Source organism: Dama dama, chromosome 11, assembly GCF_033118175.1.
Source record: "Dama dama isolate Ldn47 chromosome 11, ASM3311817v1, whole genome shotgun sequence".
NCBI lineage: Eukaryota > Metazoa > Chordata > Mammalia > Artiodactyla > Cervidae > Dama > Dama dama.
The window spans coordinates 38,022,124-38,045,367 of record NC_083691.1 but is presented as its reverse complement, the minus strand read 5'-3'; the positions used below and the strand labels follow the sequence as shown (position 1 = coordinate 38,045,367).

Sequence of the window (23,244 nt, the reverse complement as noted above, 5' to 3'; positions counted from 1 at the left end):
AAACATCTAGGTGGTAACATAAATGTTTTACAATTGATAGTGTGTTATATAAATTATATTCATGTTTAAATAATTAATATTGTGAGAAAGAAGAGTAATTACTTATGTGGGAAAAATGTTAACAGGACTGCTTCACATGTCAAGAATAAGTTATGAAACAGTGCCTAAAAGCTGCTCCTGATTTAGACACATACATTTATATGCAGAGGGAGAAATATGAAAGACACACATCCAGATGTTAACAGTAGTTACCTCTGAATGAGTCCACTATGAGTTTTTACTTCTTCTTTCTGTCCATCTAAGTTTTCTATGATCATATGTCCCTTCCGTCATGAGAAGAAAAAAAAAGACAGTTATTTAAATTTTTGTTTTAAAATTCTTGTTAATTATTTAGGCCAAGCATGCATCTTATGTGTAGCATTTAGTTGGTTCTCCAGTTACCAGGCTGAACTACTACTCCTGGCCAAGAAAGTATCTTGGAAATCTTCACACAAACTTTATTTATTCTGGCTACACTTTTTCCTACTTCAGTATTCGGTGTATCGTGCCACGAAAAGATCCACTTTCAATTGGAAATCCATTTGTAGAGAGATTAAAATGCTAAAAAGGATACACTGAGGTAGGAGCTGAGAAATGATCTGTTTTAAAGAACAGTAAATTAAAAATGGATGGTTTTACTAATACAATAATGAGAAACTTGTTAGACTCTCCTAGTGTTGCATGGAGACTTATGAGGTATGACCAGAAACAAAAGAAACTGATTTTTAGCAAACTTACTAAAATTCAATTGAAGGGCCATGTGAAAATTCAGCCTCTTGGTTTTATAGGCACATTTCTTTTCTGATGCAGGATTTTATTTCTCAGCTTGAACTTCGATCTTATTCACAAGGCATGGCTCTGGTTCACTTTTGGTTCACTCTCAAAGAATAAAACATTGCCCCCTTTGAAGATATTTTTTTCAAACTGAACATCAGTCCTGAAAGCAGCTCTAAGAGAGTTTCAGAGAGGGGCTTCTTCCCAAGGGGATGAGAGACTACACTCACTCAAATATAGAAGTTCCAGTGTGTTTGTTGTTAGAAATCTGTCCAGCTATCCAGAAACTATACTTTATCTTAGAAAACATCTGGTCCTCAGGACTGCTTTGGGCCCCTTAAGGAGATCATCGAAGTGCACCTATGGTGACAGCTGGGGAGAGAGAAGGAGAAAAATTTCCCAAACAAAAGCCTGTTGTTTCCTTTCTCACTGGTTGGAATGTTGCATCTATTGGTCAAAGGTACTAAGCGCAATTTGGATGCATCCTTACTTAGGGCTTTGATGTCGTATGAAGATAATAGAACATCACTTTGTGCAACTCGGAATTAAATGATACAAAGGGGCATCTTGTCTCATAATTCTTTTTTTTTTTAATTGGAGTGTAGACTGTAGTTGATTTACAATGTTGTGTTAGCTTCAGGTATACAGCAAATTGAATCAGTTATACATATACAAATATCCACTCTTTTTTTAGATTCTTTGCCCATACAGGCCCTTGGGCTTCCCCAGTGGCTCAGTGGTAAAGAATCTGCCTGCCTATGCGGGAGACGTGGGTTCAATCCCTAGGTCAGGAAGATCCCCTGGAGAAAGAAATGGCAACCCACTCCAGTATTCTTGCCTGGGCAATCCCATGGACAGAGGAGCCTGGTGGGCTACAGTCCATGGGGTCTCAATGAGTCGGATGCGACTTAGCAACTAAACAACAACAGGCCATTACAGAGTATTGGATAGAGTTCCCTGTACTATATAGTAGGTTCTTGTTAATTATCTATTTTACATATAGAAGTATGTATATGTCAGTCCCAATCTCCCAGTTTATCCCTCCCTACCCCTTATCCCCTGGTAACCGTGTGTTTTCTACATCTGTGCTTCTACCTCTGTCTTGTAAGTAAGTTCATTTGTACCTGTTTTTCAAATTCCACCTATAAGTGATATCATATGATATATGTCTTTCTGTGTTTGACTTACTTCACTCGGTTCGATGATCCATCCTCCACTCCTGCTTCTTAATCAGGCCTCATATCAGAATCCCCCAGAAGCATCATCCAAGTAATGACAATTACTGATTGTGAGCACCTGCCTGGTTTCCTTTCTAAACTAGCTCCTTTCATCCTCCCAGCAGCCCAGTGAGGGAGGAGTTACTTGTATCCCCCTTGGCTGACAAGGGAACTGAAGCACAGAGAGAAACTGCGCAAGGTCACCCAGGTGGCCAGAGGTTGCAGCAGTGTGGACCCCAGGCGGTCTACTCCAGAGGCTCTTGCCCGCTTCTCTATGTTGCTTCTTAAACACCGATCCCCTCGGGTCCCCGGGTCCCTGATCCTGAATGCCCAAATCACTCTGACATGTGCCTGATTTGAAGACACCGATTCCCACAGCTTCCCCTCACTGTAGAGACAGGAAACCTCAGCTCTGAGAGATTCAGCTACTTGCCTGAGGTCATGGGTTTGTTAGTCAAGACTTGAGCTCTGGTTCAAGGGGAAAAAAAGCCCTGGACCAGGGGACGGACAGCCCAGGCTTTAGGTCAGTGTATGCAGCTGAGTGTGAACACGGGGAAGCCACCTCTTCTGGTTCCCCAAGTGGCCCCTCTTTCTTACACTCTATGGGCTTTCTGTGTATCTGCTCATGTTTCCCTTTGCCCCTGCTCTCAGAGGGAGCTTGGGCTTTGCCCAGTTTTTTCTGAAATGGCTCCTGCCAAGACTGTGTTAGTCCGTGTTTCTATCTTTCAGATCCAGACAAAAATATAGATAAGTGGAAATTTACTGCAGTTTTGCTTGGTCAGACAAAAACCTCAGGAATCTGGGATGAGTTGGGGATAAAAGAGAAGTTGCCACCAGATGTAACTAACTGGTGAAGACTTTCATTTAGAGGCAAAAAAAGTTTCTTCCAGGGGCAATTTGACACAAAATTAACTACAGCAGTGCCTAATAGATGGTCAAACTCGACATTGCCCCTGTTCTACCAAGGGTGCAATTGCTTCCAAATGAAAATTGGAAGCTGCCTGCAGACTCTGGCACCCAGTGAGCTTCTCTGAAGCATGATTAAGAGAAATTTGCTTGTGAATGTCCCTGAAACTGCTGTTATGCCAGTCCTGTTGTCTCAATAGGGGAAGTTGGCAGCCCCTCTATTCCGTTCCAGATAACTGGACTTTTGCAGGGCCTTTCCTCATGGAGCACTACTCCTCTGTCATCTCAGTAGGATGATGGAAGAAAGAGTAGCTAACAGAGATGGACCAGACTCATGCGAACTCCAAAGAGGCTAATAAGCTATGCCCCCTTCAAATTAACATTTGAAATATGTTAAATATTTGCTCCACATTCATTTAGAGGAAGAGTTGGGTGCTTCTGAGGGAAAGGAAGAGAGCGCTACTGATGTATCTTTCCTTCCAGCAGTTCAGCTCTGGCCCCTAATATGCACACCACAGCAGCTTAGTGATGTCCACTGTGACTCAAGTGTGTGCCTGAGGTCTGCTTCCCACCTCTTCTCTGCATTTCTCTATTAATTTGTGTTCTTTAAGAGCAGTCAGCATTTGCCATAGTTCATGGTCATGATCCTGTGATAGATATTGATAGATAGTCGCTCTGTCGTGTCCAATTCTTTGCGACCCCATGAACAGGGTCACCAGGCTCCTCTGTCCATGGGATTCTCCAGGCAAGAATACTGGAATGGGTTGTCACTCCTTTCTCCAGTGGATCTTCCTGACCCAGGGATCAGATCCGGGTCTCCCGCATTGCAGGCAGAGTCTTCACCGTATTTTAATAGACTTGTCCCTCAATCCCAATTCCAAAGGTAAACCCTTCCAAACCTAATTGTGCACAGCTGAAAGACTTTGTGTCAGTAGACACATACCTTGTGCATGAATCCTAAATTGTCTTCCGCCAAGTGAAAACAAAACTTTAAAAAATATATTTCTTAGAAAATTGCAGCTGTCTCAAGGGCACCAGTTTTCTGACCTCAAGCTTACAAATTTTTTAAAGGTTGATGCTTTGCTTATAAGATAATTTGTTAGTTTTGTAAATGTCAACAGTCAAGAATTTTTGGTCTAGATTTATTGAGAGGAGGAAACATTTTGCCAGAGCCCTGAGCCCCATTATCTTCATTTGGTTTTCTTGCAATACCTAAATCTTTCCCTATTAACTTTGGATAGAGATGATGCAGAAGACTACAACATTATGTACAGTATGATTCCAGTTATGTAAAAAATAATATGCATAGAAAAAATTCTGAAATAGCATGCCCCAAAGCATTAACAGTGTTTATCACTGAAAGTTAGGATTGCCGAGGATTTTCATGCGTTTTATATTCTTCTCTGTATTTCTCAGACTTCTCATGCTCACCATGTATTACTTTTACAGTCACTAAAAATAACAGTAAATATGAGCTGAAAATAATTTACATCCTGAGAAGTCAGACCAGCTGTGCTAAGGACCAGTTCTAAAAGCTGGAGAGTTCTGAGGCACAGAGATCAAGCCCCCAAAAGACAACCCAGTGAGCAGCAGGCTGCTGGCTACTATCCCTGGGCTTCTCTGGGAATGCATTCATGGTCCCTCACCCTTTACTGCCTCTCCTTCTGGCGCCATGATGTAATCTTGATCCTCCTGTAAACAATGTTCAAGATAACCCACTTCATTTTTTTTCCAAGACTGCACTTAGCTCTCTGTCCTACCCTGGTGTTTGTACGTAAGGTGTTCTGATTGCAGCCTTCCCACCCATATCAGCTCAGAGCCTCAGCAGCAATCTAATCCCCACTTCTGGAGCACCCCCATTTCAGTTGTAAAGCCCCACCCAGCAGAATGGCTCAGGTGTCACCTACCACCAGGCAAACCTGAATCCATCAAAGCCTGCATGGAAGAATTTACCAAAAAACACTCTCTTCATTACTCTAACCAGATGCCTTTCAATGGCCCTCAAGCTGTTACTCCCTCACCCTCCTCTATGCATAATCATTTAACACCTCTGAACTTTTCTGGACATTCTGTCAGTACCCCAGGGGGAACTGTGAACTACCTAGTAATATCTCCAGAACCCTCTAAATGGGCCAAAACCATGTGTGAAAGTGTTAGTCACTCAGTTGTGTCAGACTGTTTGCAACCCCATGGACTATAGCCCACTAAGCTCTATTGTCCATGGAATTCTCCAGACAAGAATACTGGAGGAGGTAGTCATTTGCTTCTTCAGGGGATCTTCCCAACCCAGGGATCAAACACAGGTTTCTTGCATTGCAGGTGGATTCTTTACCATCTGAGCCACCAAAACCATGGTAGATATTATACCAAGATTTCTAACCTTGGTGCTACTGACATTTTGGGCCAGATAATTCTTTAATAAGAGGGAGAGGAATGCCTTTGTATTGTAGGCTACTTAGCATTGTACATGGTCTCTACTCACTAGATGCCAATAGCACGCCCCTTCTGGTCTGACAATCAAAATTGCCTCAAACATTGCCTTTCATCCCCTGAGGGTCAAAACCACCCCCATTCAAGGACTGCTGAATGCCTTCTTGTCATACCTACACTATATAGCCTGACACAACCTAGGAAATAAGTTCCGCAGAACCTAGTCAATTTGTATATACCCTCACATCTTGTGTTGTACAGGTACATCAGGCTATGAGCCCAGAAGTACCCCCACTTTAGTAGTCACAGTTAACATATGTCAAGTGCTTATTAAGTGTTCAGTATTTAATCATATCATCTCATTAAATGAGTGAGTATGAAATCAGTATTATTGCATCTTACAGGTGAGAACTCTGGGTTATGGATAGGGTTATACAGTCTGTAGGTAGCAAGCTGTGATGGGGCTCCTGCCAGGGACCAGGCTATTCATGTGCTTGTGGTTCCTACTCTAACCTGCCCAGAGAACAAAGAAGAAAACCAAAAGGTATATTCTGGACACCTTAACACAGAGGTACTAGGGAAATAGTCATAGATAGACCCAGGAAATTTACCTGGAACCCATTGGCCAAGCTTATCACCTGATCTCATAGTAACTAAGCAGTGAGGGCTTCCAGAGAAATCTTGCAACAACTCCAGACCAAGAGATGGGTGGATAGATATAGGTCATGTCTGAGGGAAAAAAAATAGCGGCCAGGCTGGTTCTTCCATATTAAAAACATGAGAGAACATTACAGCAGATGTGTATGTTCTGAGGATCATTCCCAAATTGGCCCCACCCTCCTATGCTTCACTACTGGCTCTTCCCATTCTGTGTTGACTCTTCTCATTGCTCTGACCACAGAAAACCATTGTTTAGCCTTTCCAAGTAGAAGCTTCCCTCTCCACTTTCAAAATCTCTGCAGGGTCCCCTTCAGTAGAGTTCAATGACTTCTATAAGAAGAATGCATAGGTTTGTTACCAACCCGTCTATGAAAAATCTTCCAGTTCAGGGTCTGACATGAAGTTCACATGCCTAATAAATAGCTTCTTTCTGCTCTAAGCAATGGATCCCATTTAGCTTTGCAGTAAGACCCTCACATTTGTGAATTTTCATTGCATGAGTCCCATTAGAGCAATCAACCACCTCTTTTCTGGCTGGGACCTCAGAAAGCTCAAGCCAGATGCCTTGAATTTCATCAACTTGGAGTCCTGCAGAGTATCATTTTATTTCCAGTTTTTGCTCAGTATTTTAAAAGTCTAATTTTTTAAAAGCTGGTTACTTTTCAAGTCAGTGAAAAGGTAGAAACATTTAGTCTAGCCTGTCTTTCCTCCCTTCATTCAGGGACACATTCCCCAACCAGCTGATAATTTGGTGCTGAACAGTCATACTTGGCACAGAGATGCCACAAAAATGCTCCCTAGACCCAGGGAAGATGGGGAGAAAGAGCAGGGTGAGCTCATTCAGTCCCTAACCTCCACTATTTTGTCACAGTAGGAATGTAAACTCTACTTTGGAGCTTACATCAGCTTTTGGAGGGTTTTAGCAAGCTCCCCTAGATAAGACTAAGAGTTATTTTTCTTGTCCTTTTGGCCAGAAATAAATATTTATATCAAGAAAGGATTGCCAAGACTTGGAAAGTATTTCAGTTATTTAATCAGCCCTATAAAAGGATTCACTGTGATTGGTGTTTGAATTAGCTAATAAATTTTAATCTTGGTTTTATCCCAAATCCATTAGACAGTCACCAACTGCAGCTAAGAATTCTGGAAACTTCTTAACCAGTCTGAAAAGAATTACCTTGATCTGAGATCAAAACCATGTACACATTTGAATGTATGGTTTTGAGATATGGGTTAATTATAGTAAGTCAGGGTCTCCCAGAAGACACTGGAACCTTATCACAGAGCTTCTCAACCCTGGTTGCCTCTCATGGAAGACAAGCCTCCTAACATTATTCAACCTCACCCATGGAGAATCTTGACTTTTGCCTCCACAGCTGTCAGACTCAGCTCTGAGTATACTTCAAGCCACATCATAAAACTAGCTGTGAGAGTATGACAATATAAAATGACTAACTAGTTTAAATTATATCTGTAAAAACACTAGCTGAGTTGACTATGGGCAAGTCATTCCAAGAAAACCTGGGTCTGATTTCCAGGTCTTTTATTCATGTTACAACACTAACTCAATTAACCAACTTCTCTGAGACTCAGTTTCCCAAATTGTAAATTAATAATAATAATAATAATGTCAAATGAGACCATAGGTATATCAGTTCAGTTCGGTCACTCTGTCATGTCCAACTCTTTGTGACCCCATGAACTGCAGCATGCCAGACCTCCCTGTCCATCACCAACTCCAGGAGCTTGCTCAAATTCATGTCCATAGAGTCAGTGATGCCATCCAACCATCTCATCCTCTGTCGTTCCCTTCTCCTCCTGCCTTCAATCTTTCCCAGCAGGCAGGGTCTTTTCAAATGAGTCAGGTGGGCAAAGTATTGGAGTTTTAGCTTCAACATCAGTCCTTCCAATGAATATTCAGGACTGATTTCCTTTAGGATGGACTGGTTTCATCTCCTTGCAGTCCAAGGAACTCTCAAGTCTTCAGTACCACAGTTCAGAAGCATCAATTCTTTGGCACTCAGCTTTCTTTATGGTGCAACTCTCCCATTCACACATGACTACTGGAAAAACCATAGCTTTGACTAGATGGACCTTGGTTGACAAAGTAACGTCTCTGCTTTTTAATATGCTGTCCATAGGTATATCAGTTCAGTTCAGTTCAGTTCAGTCGCTCAGTCATGTTTGACTCTTTGTGACCCCATGAATCGCAGCACACCAGGCCTCCCTGTCCATCACCAACTTCCAGAGTTTACCCAAACTCATGCCCATCAAGTCAGTGATGCCATCCAGCCATCTCATCCTCTGTCCTCCCCTTCTCCTCCTGCCCCCAATCCCTCCCAGCATCAGGGTCTTTTCCAATGAGTCAACTCGTCGCATGAGGTGACCAAAGTACTGGAGTTTCAGCTTCAGCATCAGTCCTTCCAATGAACACCCAGGACTGATCTCCTTTAGGATGGACTGGTTGGATCTCCTTGCCGTCCAAGGGACTCTCAACACCACAGTTCAAAAGCATCAATTTTTCGGCGCTCAGCTTTCTTCATAGTCCAACTCTCACATCCATCCATGACCACTGGAAAAACCATAGCCTTGACCATAGGTATATAGTGTTACACAAAATCAATATAGAATAGATATACATATACATGTATGTATAGGTATAAATATGTGTGTGAATGCACAGGTAAATATATATGCCTGTGTGTGTGCACATATGTACACACAAAACACATTCACTAAAACTTTTCATTTTCCCGGGAATTTCTAATAAAATCACATTCCTTCTCAGATGGGACTGCTGCTGCTGCTGCTGCTAAGTCGCTTCAGTCGTGTCCGACTCTGTGCGACCCCATAGACGGCAGCCCACCAGGCTCCCCCGTCCCTGGGATTCTCCAGGCAAGAACTAAGACCCAGCCAAAACTCAGATTGGGACTTGAACCCACAGATCCTGACTTGGGAATGGACTAGAATCCACTGTGTTTTAATTGAAACTGTTTACCTGGCATCCAGACTTAATGAAGCTCATGTTCTTTTGCCACAGAAAGAATTCAGCATGAGGCAGAACAATAGGCTAAGAGTGAGTTTATTAGCATAAGATGCTTGTTAGAAATATAAGCAGGCAGGCAAGGGAGTGCAGCCCTGAGAACAAAGAGGGCTATATTTTTATAATCAAAAAGTATGGAGGGGAGAAGACACCTTCTTCCTCATTTGGAGTAGACATCAGGCTTACATCATTTAGTTTCTCCTTTGTCCCTATATGGTTTAATTGGTACTGTCATGGTGCTATTTAAATCATGTGTATATTAGCAAAGGGCTTCCCTTGTGGATCAGTTAATAAAGACTCTGCCTGCAATGTGGGAGATCTGGATTCGATCCCTGGGTTGGCAAGATCCCCTGGAGGAGGGCATGGCAACCCACTCCAGTATTCTTGCCTAGAGAATCCCCATGGACAGAGGAGCCTGGCAGGCTACAATCCATGGGCTCACAGAGTCAGACACAACTGAATGACTAAACACTTATTAGCAAATGAGTGATGACATATACTAACACATGTTGATTAGTCTTACGTTTTGATATAACATCCCCTTCACTTACCCTTTCACCTAAATTCTTGTCTCGGCTACATGCAGAAATGCCAGTCTTCCAAGGACCATTAACTCCCTGACTTTGGGTAACAAGATTCATATCTATTGTCTTATGTTAAAACTCTCAGGATTTGTGGCTTGACTGTGCCTGGCACTTGAATGTGCCTGGTCTTCCTTCAAGACAGAGTAGATTGTTGCTAGGTGACTGGATTCTTTTCTTGAGTGTTCATATGCTCTCAGCAGTCTCCCAAACTCCCTTAAAATTCCCTTTCTATCTTTAATCCCCTAGTGGGATTTCTAAACTATTTAATTATCCTACTCTATTATTATCACTAATGCCTAAAAAGATGTTTGATAGAACAATGTAATCAAGCAATTAGGCATTTTGAAATTTTAAATTTTAAATTCCTCTGATTTTAAACCACACATTTAGTTTCCAGTTCATTTTAAAGGCTTGGATATCCATGTAATAATGCGAAGTAACATTTACTGTGGATGAAGGTTCGTGACATTGTACAGGAGACAGGAATCAAGACCATCCCAAGAAAAAGAAATGCAAAAAAGCAAAATGGCTGTCTGAGGAGGCCTTACAAATAGCTGTGAAAAGAAGGGAAGTGAAAAGCAAAGGAGAAAAGGAAAGATGTACACATTTGAGTGCAGAAGTTCCAAAGAACAGCAAGGAGAAGGAGAGATAAGAAAGCCTTCCTCAGTGATCAATGTAAAGAAATAGAGGAAAACAATAGAATGGGAAAGACTAGCGATCTCTTCAAGAAAATTAAAGATACCAAGGGAATGTTTCATGCAAAGATGGGCTCAATAAAGGACAGAAATGGTAGGGACCTAACAGAAGCAGAAGATATTAAGAAGAGGTGGCAAGAATACACAGAAGAACTGTACAAAAAAGATCTTCATGACCCAGATAATCACGATGGTGTGATCACTCACCTAGAGCCAGACATCCTGGAATGTGAAGTCAAGTGGGCCTTAGGAAGCATCACTATGAACAAAGGTAGTGGAAGTGATGGAATTCCAGTTGAGCTATTTCAAATCCTGAAAGATGATGCTGTGAAAGTGCTGCATTCAATATGCCAGCAAATTTGGAAAACTCAGCAGTGGCCACAGGACTGGAAAAGGTCAGTTTTCATTCCAATCCCAAAGAAAGGCAATGCCAAAGAATACTCAAACTGCCACACAATTGCACTCATCTCACACGCTAGTAAAGTAATGCTCAAAATTCTCCAAGCCAGGCTTCAGCAATACGTGAACCGTGAACTCTAAACCAGCTTGAACCAGATGTTCAGGCTGGTTTAGAAAAGGCAGAGGAACCAGAGATCAAATTGCCACCATCCGCTGGATCATCAAAAAAGCAAGAGAGTTCCAGAAAAACATCTATTTCTGCTTTATTGACTATGCCAAAGCCTTTGACTGTGTGGATCACAATAAACTGTGGAAAATTCTGAAAGAGATGGGCATACCAGACCACCTGACCTGCCGATTGAGAAACCTGTATGCAGGTCAGGAAGCAACAGTTAGAACTGGACATGGAACAACAGATTGGTTCCAAATAGGAAAAGGAGTATGTCAGGCTGTACGTCACCCTGCTTATTTAACTCATATGCAGAGTACATCATGAGAAACGCTGGGCTGGAAGAAGCACAAGCTGGAATCAAGATTGCCGGGAGAAATATCAATAACCTCAGATATGCAGATGACACCACCCTTATGGCAGAAAGTGAAAAAGAACTAAAGAGCCTATTGATGAAAGTGAAAGAGGAGAGTGAAAAAGCTGACTTAAAGCTCAACATTCAGGAAACTAAGATCATGGCATCTGGTCCCATCACTGCATGGCAAATAGATGGGGAAACAGTGGAAACAGTGTCAGACTTTAATTTTGGGGGCTCCAAAATCACTGCAGATGGTGATTGCAGCCATGAAGTTAAAAGACACTTACTCCTTGGAAGGAAAGTTATGACCAATCTAGATAGCATATTAAAGAGCAGAGACATTACTTTGCCAACAAAGGTCTGTCTAGTCAAGGCTATGGTTTTTCCAGTAGTCATGTACGGATGTGAGAGTTGGACTATAAAGAAAGCTGAAGGCTGAAGAATTGATGCTTTTGAACTGTGGTGTTGAAGAAGACTCTTGGGAGTCCCTTGGACCGCAAGGAAATCCAACCAGTCCATCCTAAAGGAGATCAGTCCTGGGTGTTCACTGGAAAGACTGATGTTGAAACTGAAACTCCAATACTTTGGCCACCTGATGCAAAGAACTGACTCATTTGAAAAAATCCTGATGCTGGGAAAGATTGAGGGCAGGAGGAGAAGGGGACAACAGAGGGTGAGATGGTTGGATGGCATCACCGACTCAATGGACATGGGTTTGGGTGGACTCCGGGAGTTGGTGATGGACAGGGAGGCCTGGCGTGCTGCGGTTCATGGGGTCGCAAAGAGTCGGACACTACTGAGCGACTGAACTGAACTGAACTGAACATTTACTAAATGTTCCTTGAGTGCTAAGTAATGTACTTCCATGCACTCTTGTACTCCCCACACAACCTAGTGCAATGATGTCATCATTACTGTTCACAGATAAGGAACTTGTCCTCAGTCACACACTAGTCACAGGACCTGGGATTTGAACCTGCATCTGTTTGACTCTGGAGTCTGCCGGGCACTGTGACCCCTGTACTCATCTCCAGAGCTGCTCAGATCTCAAGCCTGGGTGTCTGATGGTTTGGTGTAAGGATGCTCATTGATCCCCAGATCCTGATTTAAGTCAAATTTCAGTTTGATTATCAGACTGTTCTAAGACAGATGCTTTGAATTCACCTATGTCATGGGTATGCACTGAATTCAGAACCATCTTAGGTAAAAAGCAAGGACATTTATATTTATAAATCATCTAAAAATTCCCTTAAGGCCTGGTTTCAACCCCCTCCCCTCACTAATTTCCTCCCAGCTCCTGGCTCCATCTCCCCCGCCCACCTGGTACTAACAAGCAGTGAATGGCCGCCAGTGGCCACAGGACCAGGGCCCTCCACCGTCCTCCAAAGTGGATGTTGCCCCGTAAACATCACCACACCACTGGTTCTGGCAGAGGTGGCCCTGAGGTTGGCATGGCCCCTGAGCCAAACGTGGCTCAGCCTGAGGAGGAAGGCTTTGGGCCCTGCTTCCCAAGTGGACGTTCCAGGAAGGAGTCAGATGATCATCAGAGTTATGGAAACCAAATGGCCCTCCTTTGTTTAGAGAGAAAGAAAAAAAGAAAAAAAAATCACTCATTTTTGTGGTAAAGTGAAACCAGGCTCCAAACCAAACAATCTCTCTCCGAGCCGAAAATGCCAGCTCCCCAGAGCAGGCCCACAGCCTGGGACTCCGATGAACTGGTGGGAGGCCGTGCCACGGCCTTCAGCCACGTCTCCTGGGGCTTCTCAGCGGCGAGGGTCTCCTCTGCTCTGCTCCTGAAATAGCTGGTCTCCCCGGCAGGAAAAGAAAATGAAAGGAGGGGGAAAGTGAGAAACGAGTCCGCTGGAACAAGGCTAACCAACCAAGGCTAGCGGAGACAACCTCCAACTCTCCCGCCTTTCCGGCTGGGAGGGAGGAGAGGAGCTGCCGGGAGAGCGCGGGGTGGGAGCCTGGGCGGGGGCCTGGGCCCGGGCGTGTGGGCGTACTGCGCCCCCTTCCGCTCCCCGCGCAGAATGCAGCCGGGAGTCACGAGGCCTCCTGTGGCCGCGCTGTGGCGGGCTGGTGGCTCCGTGGGCAGGAACCCGCACTCCCAAGTATTACTAGAGCATGTGCAGCAGCCAGAGCAAGTAAGTATAGGTTGTCACTGGCCACGACTCTCGCAGGCTTTGTTTTTCCTCTAATACGAGCTTTTCCTGGAACGGAGAGGCCCTTGGTGTGGACCCGGGAATCCAGTTCTAGTCCTGGCTTTGCCTCTGACTTGCTGTGAGATCATGGTTTACTACAGCCTCTCTGAGCCTCCATTTTGCATCTGGAAAATGAGCCCAGTGAGTCCTGCCTTGCCTTGGTTCCCAAGGTCATAGTGAGGGGATATCAAGCCTGGCTTTTATCCAGAGGTGGAGGCCAGACTGCCCACGGGCTGATGCAAGCCCTCTTGTGTAACACTTGGCAAGTGTCTCCATCTTTGTCTGTTCCTCACCTTTACAGGAAGGGAATAGGGACTTCCTCGGTGTCCCCGTGGTTAAGAATCCTCCTGCCGGTGCAGGGGACACAGGTTCAATCCTTGGTCCAGCAACTAAGATCCCACCTGGCATGGGCAGCTAAGCCCATGGGCCAAAGCTAGTGAAGCCTGCGGGCTCTAGAGCCCGGACTCTGCAACAAGAGACACCACCATAAGAAGCCGGAGCACCGCAACTAGGGAGTATAACCCACTCGTGGCGAATAGAGAAAGCCTGCACACAGCAACCAGAATCCCCTGCAGCCAAAAATAATTTAAAAAATAAGGTGACGGGAATAATAGCCTTCCCTGGGTTATGTGATGTGTGTGATGCACTTAGAGCACACAGCATGCCCCAGGTCTCACTGTCATCGTCACCATCATGGACAGAAAAGCATCTTGAAGATAATGCCCAGTTCAAGCCCTGTGTGATCTGCCTCTGTCCTCATAGCTTTTAATTGTTCTCAACACACTCACTATTCTGACAATATTCCATAATCTGCCAGTGCCTGCGGGCTGTGTGCTCAGTCCCGTCTGACTATTTGTGACCCCATGGACTATAGCCCACCAGGCTTCTCTGTCCATGGCATTTTCCAGGCAAGAATATTGGAGTGGAAATCTTTTTCCTGCTTCAGGGTAGCTTCCCGACCCAGGGATTGAACTTGCATCTCCTGCATCTTCTGCATTGGCAGGCAGATTCTTTACCACTGAGCCACCCTGGAAGCCCAATCTGCCAGCATTCATTCTAAATGAGGGGAAACTCCAGTATCTTCCTGTTACACTTAAGAAAAGTCCCCTGAACCCACCATGATCTACAAGGGCTTGATCATCTGGCCCCGCTGCCTTTTCTAGCCTCATATTTTATCCACTGTCTCACTGAAATCCAACAGCCTTGTCAGCTTTCTCCTAGCTCCTGAAGGCCTGGACTCCTTCTTGCCCCAGAATCTGTGCAGGTCCACCTCTTTCCCACCCCATTTCCTCTCCACCTGGCCTCAGGTCACAGAGCCTTTCCTCAAGGAAATGTTTCCTGACCTTCCAGACAAAAGTCTGCCCCCCTGATTCTCCTTCTTTGTACTGAACACAGTTTAATTAAATAGTAGTATGTGTAATAACAGCATTTTTTGTGCTTTGTTGTACTTTCCTCATGATTTCTCCTCCTCCAGAACTCCTGTTCACTAGCGAAATCCAGTGTTCATTTTATTTCCTGTGTGAAGCCCTCCCTCAAGCAGGGTTACTCATTAAAACTCTAACTGAAGTTTTGATTTAGTAGGTGACCTCTGTCTGGAAGGCATAAGAGTGCCTGCGTTTTGTTCAGCTAATTATCCCTTCTCCTTAGGCTACAGACCCAAGGAATAACAGGAAATAAATGCCACTTATTATTAGCAAGTTCAATATCTGATGTCCCCAGGGCATAAATCTTACCCACATCCCTAATTCCAATAGATAACTAAAACACTGGCCATTAAAAAAAGAAGTGAGAGGCTTTGTCTACTGTGTTCCATTCCAGACCTAGACTAATGCTTGGCACATGGTAGACATTCAAGAGAGTATATTTTTAATAAATAAATGTGTTTAAATAAGCAACAAGGATATGTTTTACAGCACAAGAAAATTTAGCCATTATTTTGTAATAACTTTAAATGAAGTATAATCTATAAAAATATTGAATCACCATATTATACACTGGAAAATAATATAGTATTGTAAATCCTCTCTCCTTCAATTAAAAAATCTTGTACTGAAGACTAAGATTAAATAAATGTAATATTTTTACTGCTTCAAAAAATTGAATGTGTTTAATAACTATCTCCCCTGCAACTTCTATAAAATCCATGAAAGCAGAGACCAGGTTTCTCTTCTAAAAGCCTGTGTTTCTAGTTCATAGTAGGTCTTGAATAAATATTTGTGGAACGAATGACTTGGAATAATCTCCCTACCTTTTCACCACTTGATGGTCTCCCTAGACATCAGGGGAAACTGTAATTGGCCATCTCTTTTTCCTCCTTCCATGGAGACACAGTGCTTAGAACTCAGATGTGTCCTCCAGCTCCTATCTCATGTGGGTCTGGTCCTTAAGTCCTATTATGCAGGGCACAAAGCTTCCTAATCTCCACTTAGGCAAGTGTTTAGTGTCAATTACATTTAAATGTCATTAGAGATATCAATTTCCTATCAAATGCAACAGCAGCATAGCATCCTTCCATTACACATGGATTCCTTTCTGTCTTCTAGGCATTTGTATTCACAACTTGATTAAAGGGCATATTTATTCATCTTCATATCACCTACAGTTCCTACTACAATCTTTTGAACAAAGAATGCACCCAGTAAATGTTGAGTCATGAAAGAATGACTACCATATGCTGAGTATAGTAACTTCTCAGCCCTGCTTCTGGCCCCAGAATCTGAGAAGCGATGAAGTTTTTAAGGAGTTCCAGATTAAAGCTGCTTAAGTATTTCCCTGGACATCCATTAGGATAAGAAAAAGAAATCCCTCAGCTCCAGATTCCACCCCCCGCTTGAATCCATCTTTCATAACTACATTTGCTAAAACTTCCAAAATCATCACTTCAAGTTTTTCTCCAAAAACCTCCAAAGTTCTTTTCATAGCCAAATAGGCTTAGGTCCAAATCCCTCAGTCTAACTCAAAGAACTTGGACCAAACATTTTCCTATACTGATCTTTTCAAGTCCTCCTTATGTCCTACCCTGGAGCATCCCTTTTGTTTGCTCTGCCTTTGCTGTTTGCCATTTTTCCCACCAGAAATGCATCTTCCCCTCTCTCCCCCGAAACTCAGCTGCTGTTATGTTCCCTGTGACCTCATCATGTCACCCACCTAGAGGGAGCTGCTCTCTGTCTTCTGAAGCCAAATGATATTTTGGCTTAGCTACTTCTTGTATCTGTCAGCAAATTTTTTTTTAATTGAGATATAATTGATATTTATTAGTCTCAGGTGTACAACATAATGGTTCAATATTTTTATATATTCTGAAATGATCACCACAATAAATCTAGTTAACATCCATCACCACACATAGTTATAATTTTTTCCTTAGGATAAGAACTTTTCAGATTTACAAATCTTGTAAACTTTCAAATCATGCCGTACATTGCATCCTCATTACTTATTTATCTTATACCTGGAAATTTGTATCTTTTGACCACCATACTCATTTCACCCACCCCACCTACCCCTGCCCCTGGTAACAACCAATCTGTTCTCTGAATCTGTGAGTTGTGGTGTTGTTTTTTTTTTTCTTTTCTTTTTATATTCCACATATGAGTGAGATTATACAGTATTTGTCTCTTATTGTCTGACATTTTACTTAGTGTAATGCCCTCAAAGTCTATCCATGTTGTCACAAATGGCAAGGTTTCCACTTGTATGGCTGAATAACACTCCATTCTATACACATATGCCCTAATTTATTTATCCATTCATCTGTAGATAAACACTTAGGTGGATTCCCTGTCTTGGCTGTTTTTTCAATAAACAATGTTGAATCAACAAAATTTTCCCATGAATATGACTCCTGTCTCAAACTAGGCCTAGACTTGAAGCTCCCAAGGATCAGTCTGATACCTTCTCATTTCCCCTCAGTTATGCCTGGTCTGTGGTAAGAGCTCACTCTCTGCGTGCTCACTGAGGCTCAACTGCATATACAGGTTAGAAAGTATTCAGGCAGAAGAGCTTGCATTCACTCTAATGGATTTTACAACTCAAGACAAGTTTATATTTCAAAACATCATGGATTTTCTAGTGTCTCCTAGGACTTGGTTGATGGTCTGCAGGAGGCACCAAATATGAAATTATCAACTTGCCTCACTCCTCTTAATCCAGTGACTTCCTTTTTACAGATGAGAAGCCCTTCACTGTGGAAGACACTTATTTGCTGTGTCCAGCACCTATCTTAAAGGAAGTTGGCATGTAAGTTTCCACCAGCAACTAAACCCCACAGCCAGGGAGGTGAGAGGAGGTGGGGGGCGGGGGTGGACAAAAGGAGAAGAGTCTCTCTTCACTGTCATGGAACCTTTCTCTAGACTCCTCCAGATAATGATGATGGTGGTATGAGTGTAGAGAACCAGGCACTAGCATCAGTGTTTTACAGAGGGGACCTTTATTCTACTAAGATCCACTATAGCCTGCCAGGCTCCTCTGTCCATGGGATTCTCCAGACAAGAGTACTGGAGTGGGTTGCCATTCCCTTCTCCATGGGATCTTCCCAAAACAGGGGTCAAACCCGGATCTCCTGCATTGCAAGTAGATTCCTTACCCTCTGAGCCATCAGGGAAGCCCAATGAACCATCTCAATTTTACAGATGTGCAGTCTGTAGCAGAGTGAATTTAAGTAGCTTGTCGAGGTCACGTCGTGAGTGGAAGAGTATGAGTTCAAAACAAGGTCTGTCTGGCTTCATCACAACTACATTTCTAGAAAGTTCTCAGGCTACCCAAAGCACTGTTATACTCATAACCTCATCCTGTCATCATAATTGCCCTTCTAGATAATTATCTCCTTTCTTAGAGATAAGGAAATTTGGAAAAGAAGCTCAGCAAGGATAAGTGATCCACAGCTGATTCAGGACCCCACGGTCAGACCCTCAGAGGCCATGTTCAATGTTCCTCCGTGTCTCCCACGGTCAGACCCTCAGAGGCCATGTTCAGTGTTCCTCCGTGTCTCCCACGGTCAGACCCTCAGAGGCCATGTTCAATGTTCCTCCGTGTCTCCAACAGTCAGACCCTCAGAGGCCATGTTCAGTGTTCCTCCGTGTCTCTCCAGAGCATCACGTATTCATCCACACTGCCCAAGCCTCTCTGAACTAATTTATGGAGAAAATCTCACAGTGATGCTCTTATCATAAAGTGCTAGTGAGATGAGATCAAAATAGTCAAGAGAAGGAGGAGAATTAGCATCCTGAGCAAGAAAAGGAATATGCAGGGAAACAGACAAGTAGTGTTGGTGAGGGAACACAAACTAACCTCTCTGTAAACACATCTCTAACAGAATGAAGACAGAATGGTGGCTTTAAGCAAAAATGCTAAACTTGTTCATCTGAATTCTGCTTTCAATCATTTGTTCAAATTACAAAGCCTCCAAATCTAGTTGCCTGACATCAGCTCATGATGCCACTGATTCCACAAACTAGCCCTGTGTCCATGCTGCTTAAGGCAAGCTTGTGTTTCAACAAGCATCTTCTAGATGGGAGAAAATAGAAGGCAGGTTAGCTCATGTACTGCTGTACCTTTCTGTGTTGGCTGGGTGGTAACAAAACCATCACCATCAGAATCTCATCACTGAGAGTCCAGACAACAACTGTAGAGTTTCTAGCTTAACCAGCTCATCCCCTGCTGATTTGGACCATTTGTTAAGACTACCTCTTCCTACCTACTACAATGTGGCAAGTAAATTAAACGGGAGCAGCCTCTGTCCATTCAATGCTATTTGCCATGATGTGAGAAAGGCTGGATACACTGCCTTGCTGCACCAGCCGGGTGTATCCTGACATCTCTCTAGGGTGTTAGAGATGGATCAGCCCTTGGAGAGCATCCTCCGAGTTTTACAAAGGAGCCAGCTCAGAGGGTGGTTTAGAACGGAGCCCCCAGGGGCCCTGTGTGTCGGCACGCTGTGCTGAGCATCCCTGGTCCCCGTGTCATTGCAGGAAAGCCGCACTTCAGGTCAGCATGAACGACGGCCTCTCCTTCATCTCCAGTTCTGTCATCATCACCACCACACACTGCGTAAGTCCCTGCCTTTCCCTTGACCGAGAACTTCATTGTCATCCTCATCTCCCTGGCGAGTTTTTTCCAGTTCTGCGTTCTGTTAACTGAGCTTTGACTCTGGCACTGCAAGGCCAGCCTTTGGCCACCTCAGGGGCTGAACACATGTCGAGAGTGTATCAGGAATGCCTGTGCCTCCCTGGTTCCCCGCTTCTGTTACTAAAAGTGAGACCTGGCCACACTGGCATGACCAGATGGTACGATGGGGCCAGGGCCTGTGCAGTGTGGAGTAGGGATGCCTGGATGGACTGGGTTTAGGAGAAAATGCACAGAAATAAATGGCGTAGTATATACAGAAAACCCATCTTAGGGAGTTTTTCCTCTAAAAGGAAGCAGGGGGGAGGTGGGTGGTGCAGTAGCTGAAGGAAGAGATGGAGTAAAAAGAGACGCTTTTATTTAGAATTGGAGAAGTTGCCACTTGTTAATATGATTGTGAAAATAATCCAGGAGAAAATGGAAAATTCATGAAATGAGAGAGAAGAGGAAGGGACCTTGGCCCATAGGGGTAGTGAGGCAGAGGGCAGACTATATCCTCTGCCAGCTCCTCCGATGCCCCATCTCTGGGTCCTTCATGGAAGGAGTATTCATCTCTGGCTACGCATGAGATCACCTGGAAAGCTTTTAAAAAATATGGATTCCCTGACCAATTGGGACAAAGTCTGTGCAGCGGGCCCCAGCTTTGGTGGGTTCAGGGCCCCCTTGGGAGTTCTCTTGTGCAACTATGGCTGGGAACCCCTGGGTTTATGAGGTTGCTCCCACTGTCAGTGTCTTGGAGCTCAGCCCGTCAGAGGGCAGTCAGGGCTTTGTTAGCTCATATACAGACCTCAGCTCCTGATATGAACATTTCCAAAAGGATCTTTGTTGAATATTCAGTTTCTGTTCTACCAAATGCACTTTTCCCATGGGATTGCTCTGCATGCTAAGTCACTTCAGTTGTGCCTGACTCTTTGTGACCCTTTGGACTGTGGCCCACCAGGTTTCTCTATCCTTGGGGATTCTCCAGGAAAGAATACTGGAGTGGGTTGCCATGCCCTCCTCCAGGGGATCTTCCCAAGCCAGGGACTGAACCTGTGCCTCTTAGGTCTCCTGCTTTGGCAGGCAAAATTGGAGAATTCTTTACCACTAGCGCCACCTGGGAAGATCACTCTAGAGACTAGCATTTTTTGACCTGTTGGCCAGCTTAGACAGGTACCTTAGTCACTTCCCAGCTGGCCTTTGGAGGGCATGTCATTAGAACCCCTCAGTGACTGGGGTTTGTGTCCTAAACACTATCCAGGTGGATGAGGGAGGGAGAGCAGACAGGCCCTGGAGCTGGACAAGATAAACATGAATTGTTTCCTGGAGGAGCAGGAAGCCAGGCCTCACAAGGGACAGTGCACCCAGCTTCCCCAGGTGTCCCTCCTCCTCCTTTCCCCCCACACACATATGTTGCATCATATGTTAGGAGCCAGTCAGCTTTCCTGAAAGCTGGGTAAACCAATGCAGTGGGTACAGACAATGGAAAAGTTTCACTTGACCAAAGTAAGAGCCTAGCGTCATCACAGAGACATATCACCCCTGAGCAATGTCTGTGTCTCAGGCACGCCTCAGTGGAACCTTAAATCTGGAGACCAAATCTGAAAGCTGGATGCGGGAGCAGTGACATGTCTCCAAGCATGCCCTGCCTGATTCTTTCAGAAACTGACCCTGTTGGAAACTGCCAACCTGCAGGAAATGATTAAAATACCCCAAATCTAACAACGCCATTCCAGGTTCCTCCCTGCTTTGGAATGACCCAACAGTTTGGGCCTGTATTTCTCATTATGTCTGACTGGACCAGAGAAATAGCCGTGTCCTGAGTCTGCGAGGGCAGGGAGGTGGGAAGGGGAAGTATCTCGGGACAAGCCTGTGGGGTGGCAGGGGCAGGATGACAAACTCAAGCCCTGGGCCGCTAAGCCAAGAAGAGAGGGTGTCCTCACTGACATAACCCAAAAGGAAAAGAACTCCCAGACAACTCTAATATCATCCTGACTCACTCCAGCCTACGTTGCATTTCCCATCTCCTTCATCTGAGTGCAAGTCATCAAGTTTTCTGTTTGACTGACCCTTGATCAGCATCACCTCATAACATCTGCATTATTCGCCTTTCACTTGAGAAGGCTGCATGTCTATGACAAAGTTATAAGGACCCTAAGATTTTAGATCCGGGTCCATTCACTCATTTATTCAACAAATATTCACTGATCATGCACAGTGTGCCAGGTAGGCACTGCCCTGGGTGCTCAAGATACATCAAAGGACACAAAGGACAAAAATCTCTTATCTCATGGGGATGTGGGGAGAGAAAGCAGACAGTGAACAATAGACATAACAAATGAATCACACACTATGTTAAGAAGTGATATAAGCTGTAAAAAAAAAAAAAAAAAAAAAAGCCAAGGGAATTGCATGATGATCCAGAGGTTAGGACTCCATGCTTTCACTGCTATGGGCCTGGGTTCAATCCCTGGTGGAGGAACTAAGATCACACAACCCATACCACGAAAAATAAAATAAAGTAAAAAATAGAACCAAGAAGGGAATTTGGTACTGCTTGAGTGAGTGAGTACAAAAGAAGTGGCATTTGAATAGAGACTTTGAAGTTAGCTGTGAGGGAGAACTTTCCAAACAGTGAGCCCCACTGCTCAGAGCCCATCACCAGGGTCAGCTGGTATGTTCAAGGAAGAAAGAGGGCTGGTGATTAGTCACAAGAGGAGTGAGGCAAGCAGTAGGCAGTGAGGTTATGGGATGGAGAGTGGAGGGTCTGGAAAGAACTTCAGCTTTTGCAGAGGTGCAACGCAACCTGGCTTGCATTTGAAAGTTCACTCTGGCTGCTGGAATGGCCAATAGGAAGACAAAGGATAGAAGGACCTTGACTGTTCAGGAGGGTTATGGCAATATTTCAGGCACAAGTGATGATGGCAGCTTGACTCAGGTGGGAACAATGGTGATGAGAGAAGAGATCATAGTCAGATATGTTCTGAAGGCAAAGCTAGCATATTTCCCAAATCATTAGACATAAGGCTTGAGAAGAGAGGAATCAAGAATGGCCCCAAGGTGCAGCCACTGTGGAGAACAGTATGGAGGCTCCATAAAAAAACTAAAAATAGAGTTGCCATAGGATCCATCAATCCCACTCCTGAGCATATATCTAATTCAAAGGAAATATGCATTGCAATGTTAATAGCAATACTGTTTTGCAATAGCCAGGACATGGAAGCAGCCTAAATGTCCATTGACAGATGAATAAATAAATAAGATGTAATACATATATACAATGGAATATTAATCAGCCGTGAAAAAGAGTAAAATAATGCCATTGGCAGCAACAAGGATGCACCTATTATTGTACTAGGTGAAGATTGTCATACTAAGTGAAGTAAGTGGAGAAAAACAAAATACCATATGCTATCACTTATATGTGGAATCTAAAATATGATACAAATAAACTTCTTACAAAATAGACTCACAGACATAGAAAACAAATTTATGGTTCCCAAAGGGGGAAAGGAGTGGGCAAGAGATAAATTAGGAGTTTGGGATTAGCAGATACAAAATACTATATATTTAATAAATACTATATATTTAATAGATATATAACAAGGTCCTACTGTATAGCACAGGGAACTAAATTCCATATCCTGTAATAAACCATAATGGAAAG

At 43.8% G+C, this 23,244-nt stretch overlaps 1 protein-coding gene across 2 annotated transcripts in view; it reads left to right on the top strand.

Annotated features, from left to right (window-relative positions):
* ANTXR1 (ANTXR cell adhesion molecule 1) overlaps positions 1–23,244 on the top strand; it is a 251,881-nt gene that overhangs the window by 95,765 nt on the left and 132,872 nt on the right. For both annotated transcript variants that reach the window (XM_061155147.1, XM_061155148.1), the window contains exons 11-12: positions 17,645–17,714; positions 19,445–19,523. In XM_061155147.1, coding sequence (XP_061011130.1) covers positions 17,645–17,714; positions 19,445–19,523 — 149 coding nt within the window. The remainder of the gene's footprint in view (positions 1–17,644; positions 17,715–19,444; positions 19,524–23,244) is intronic.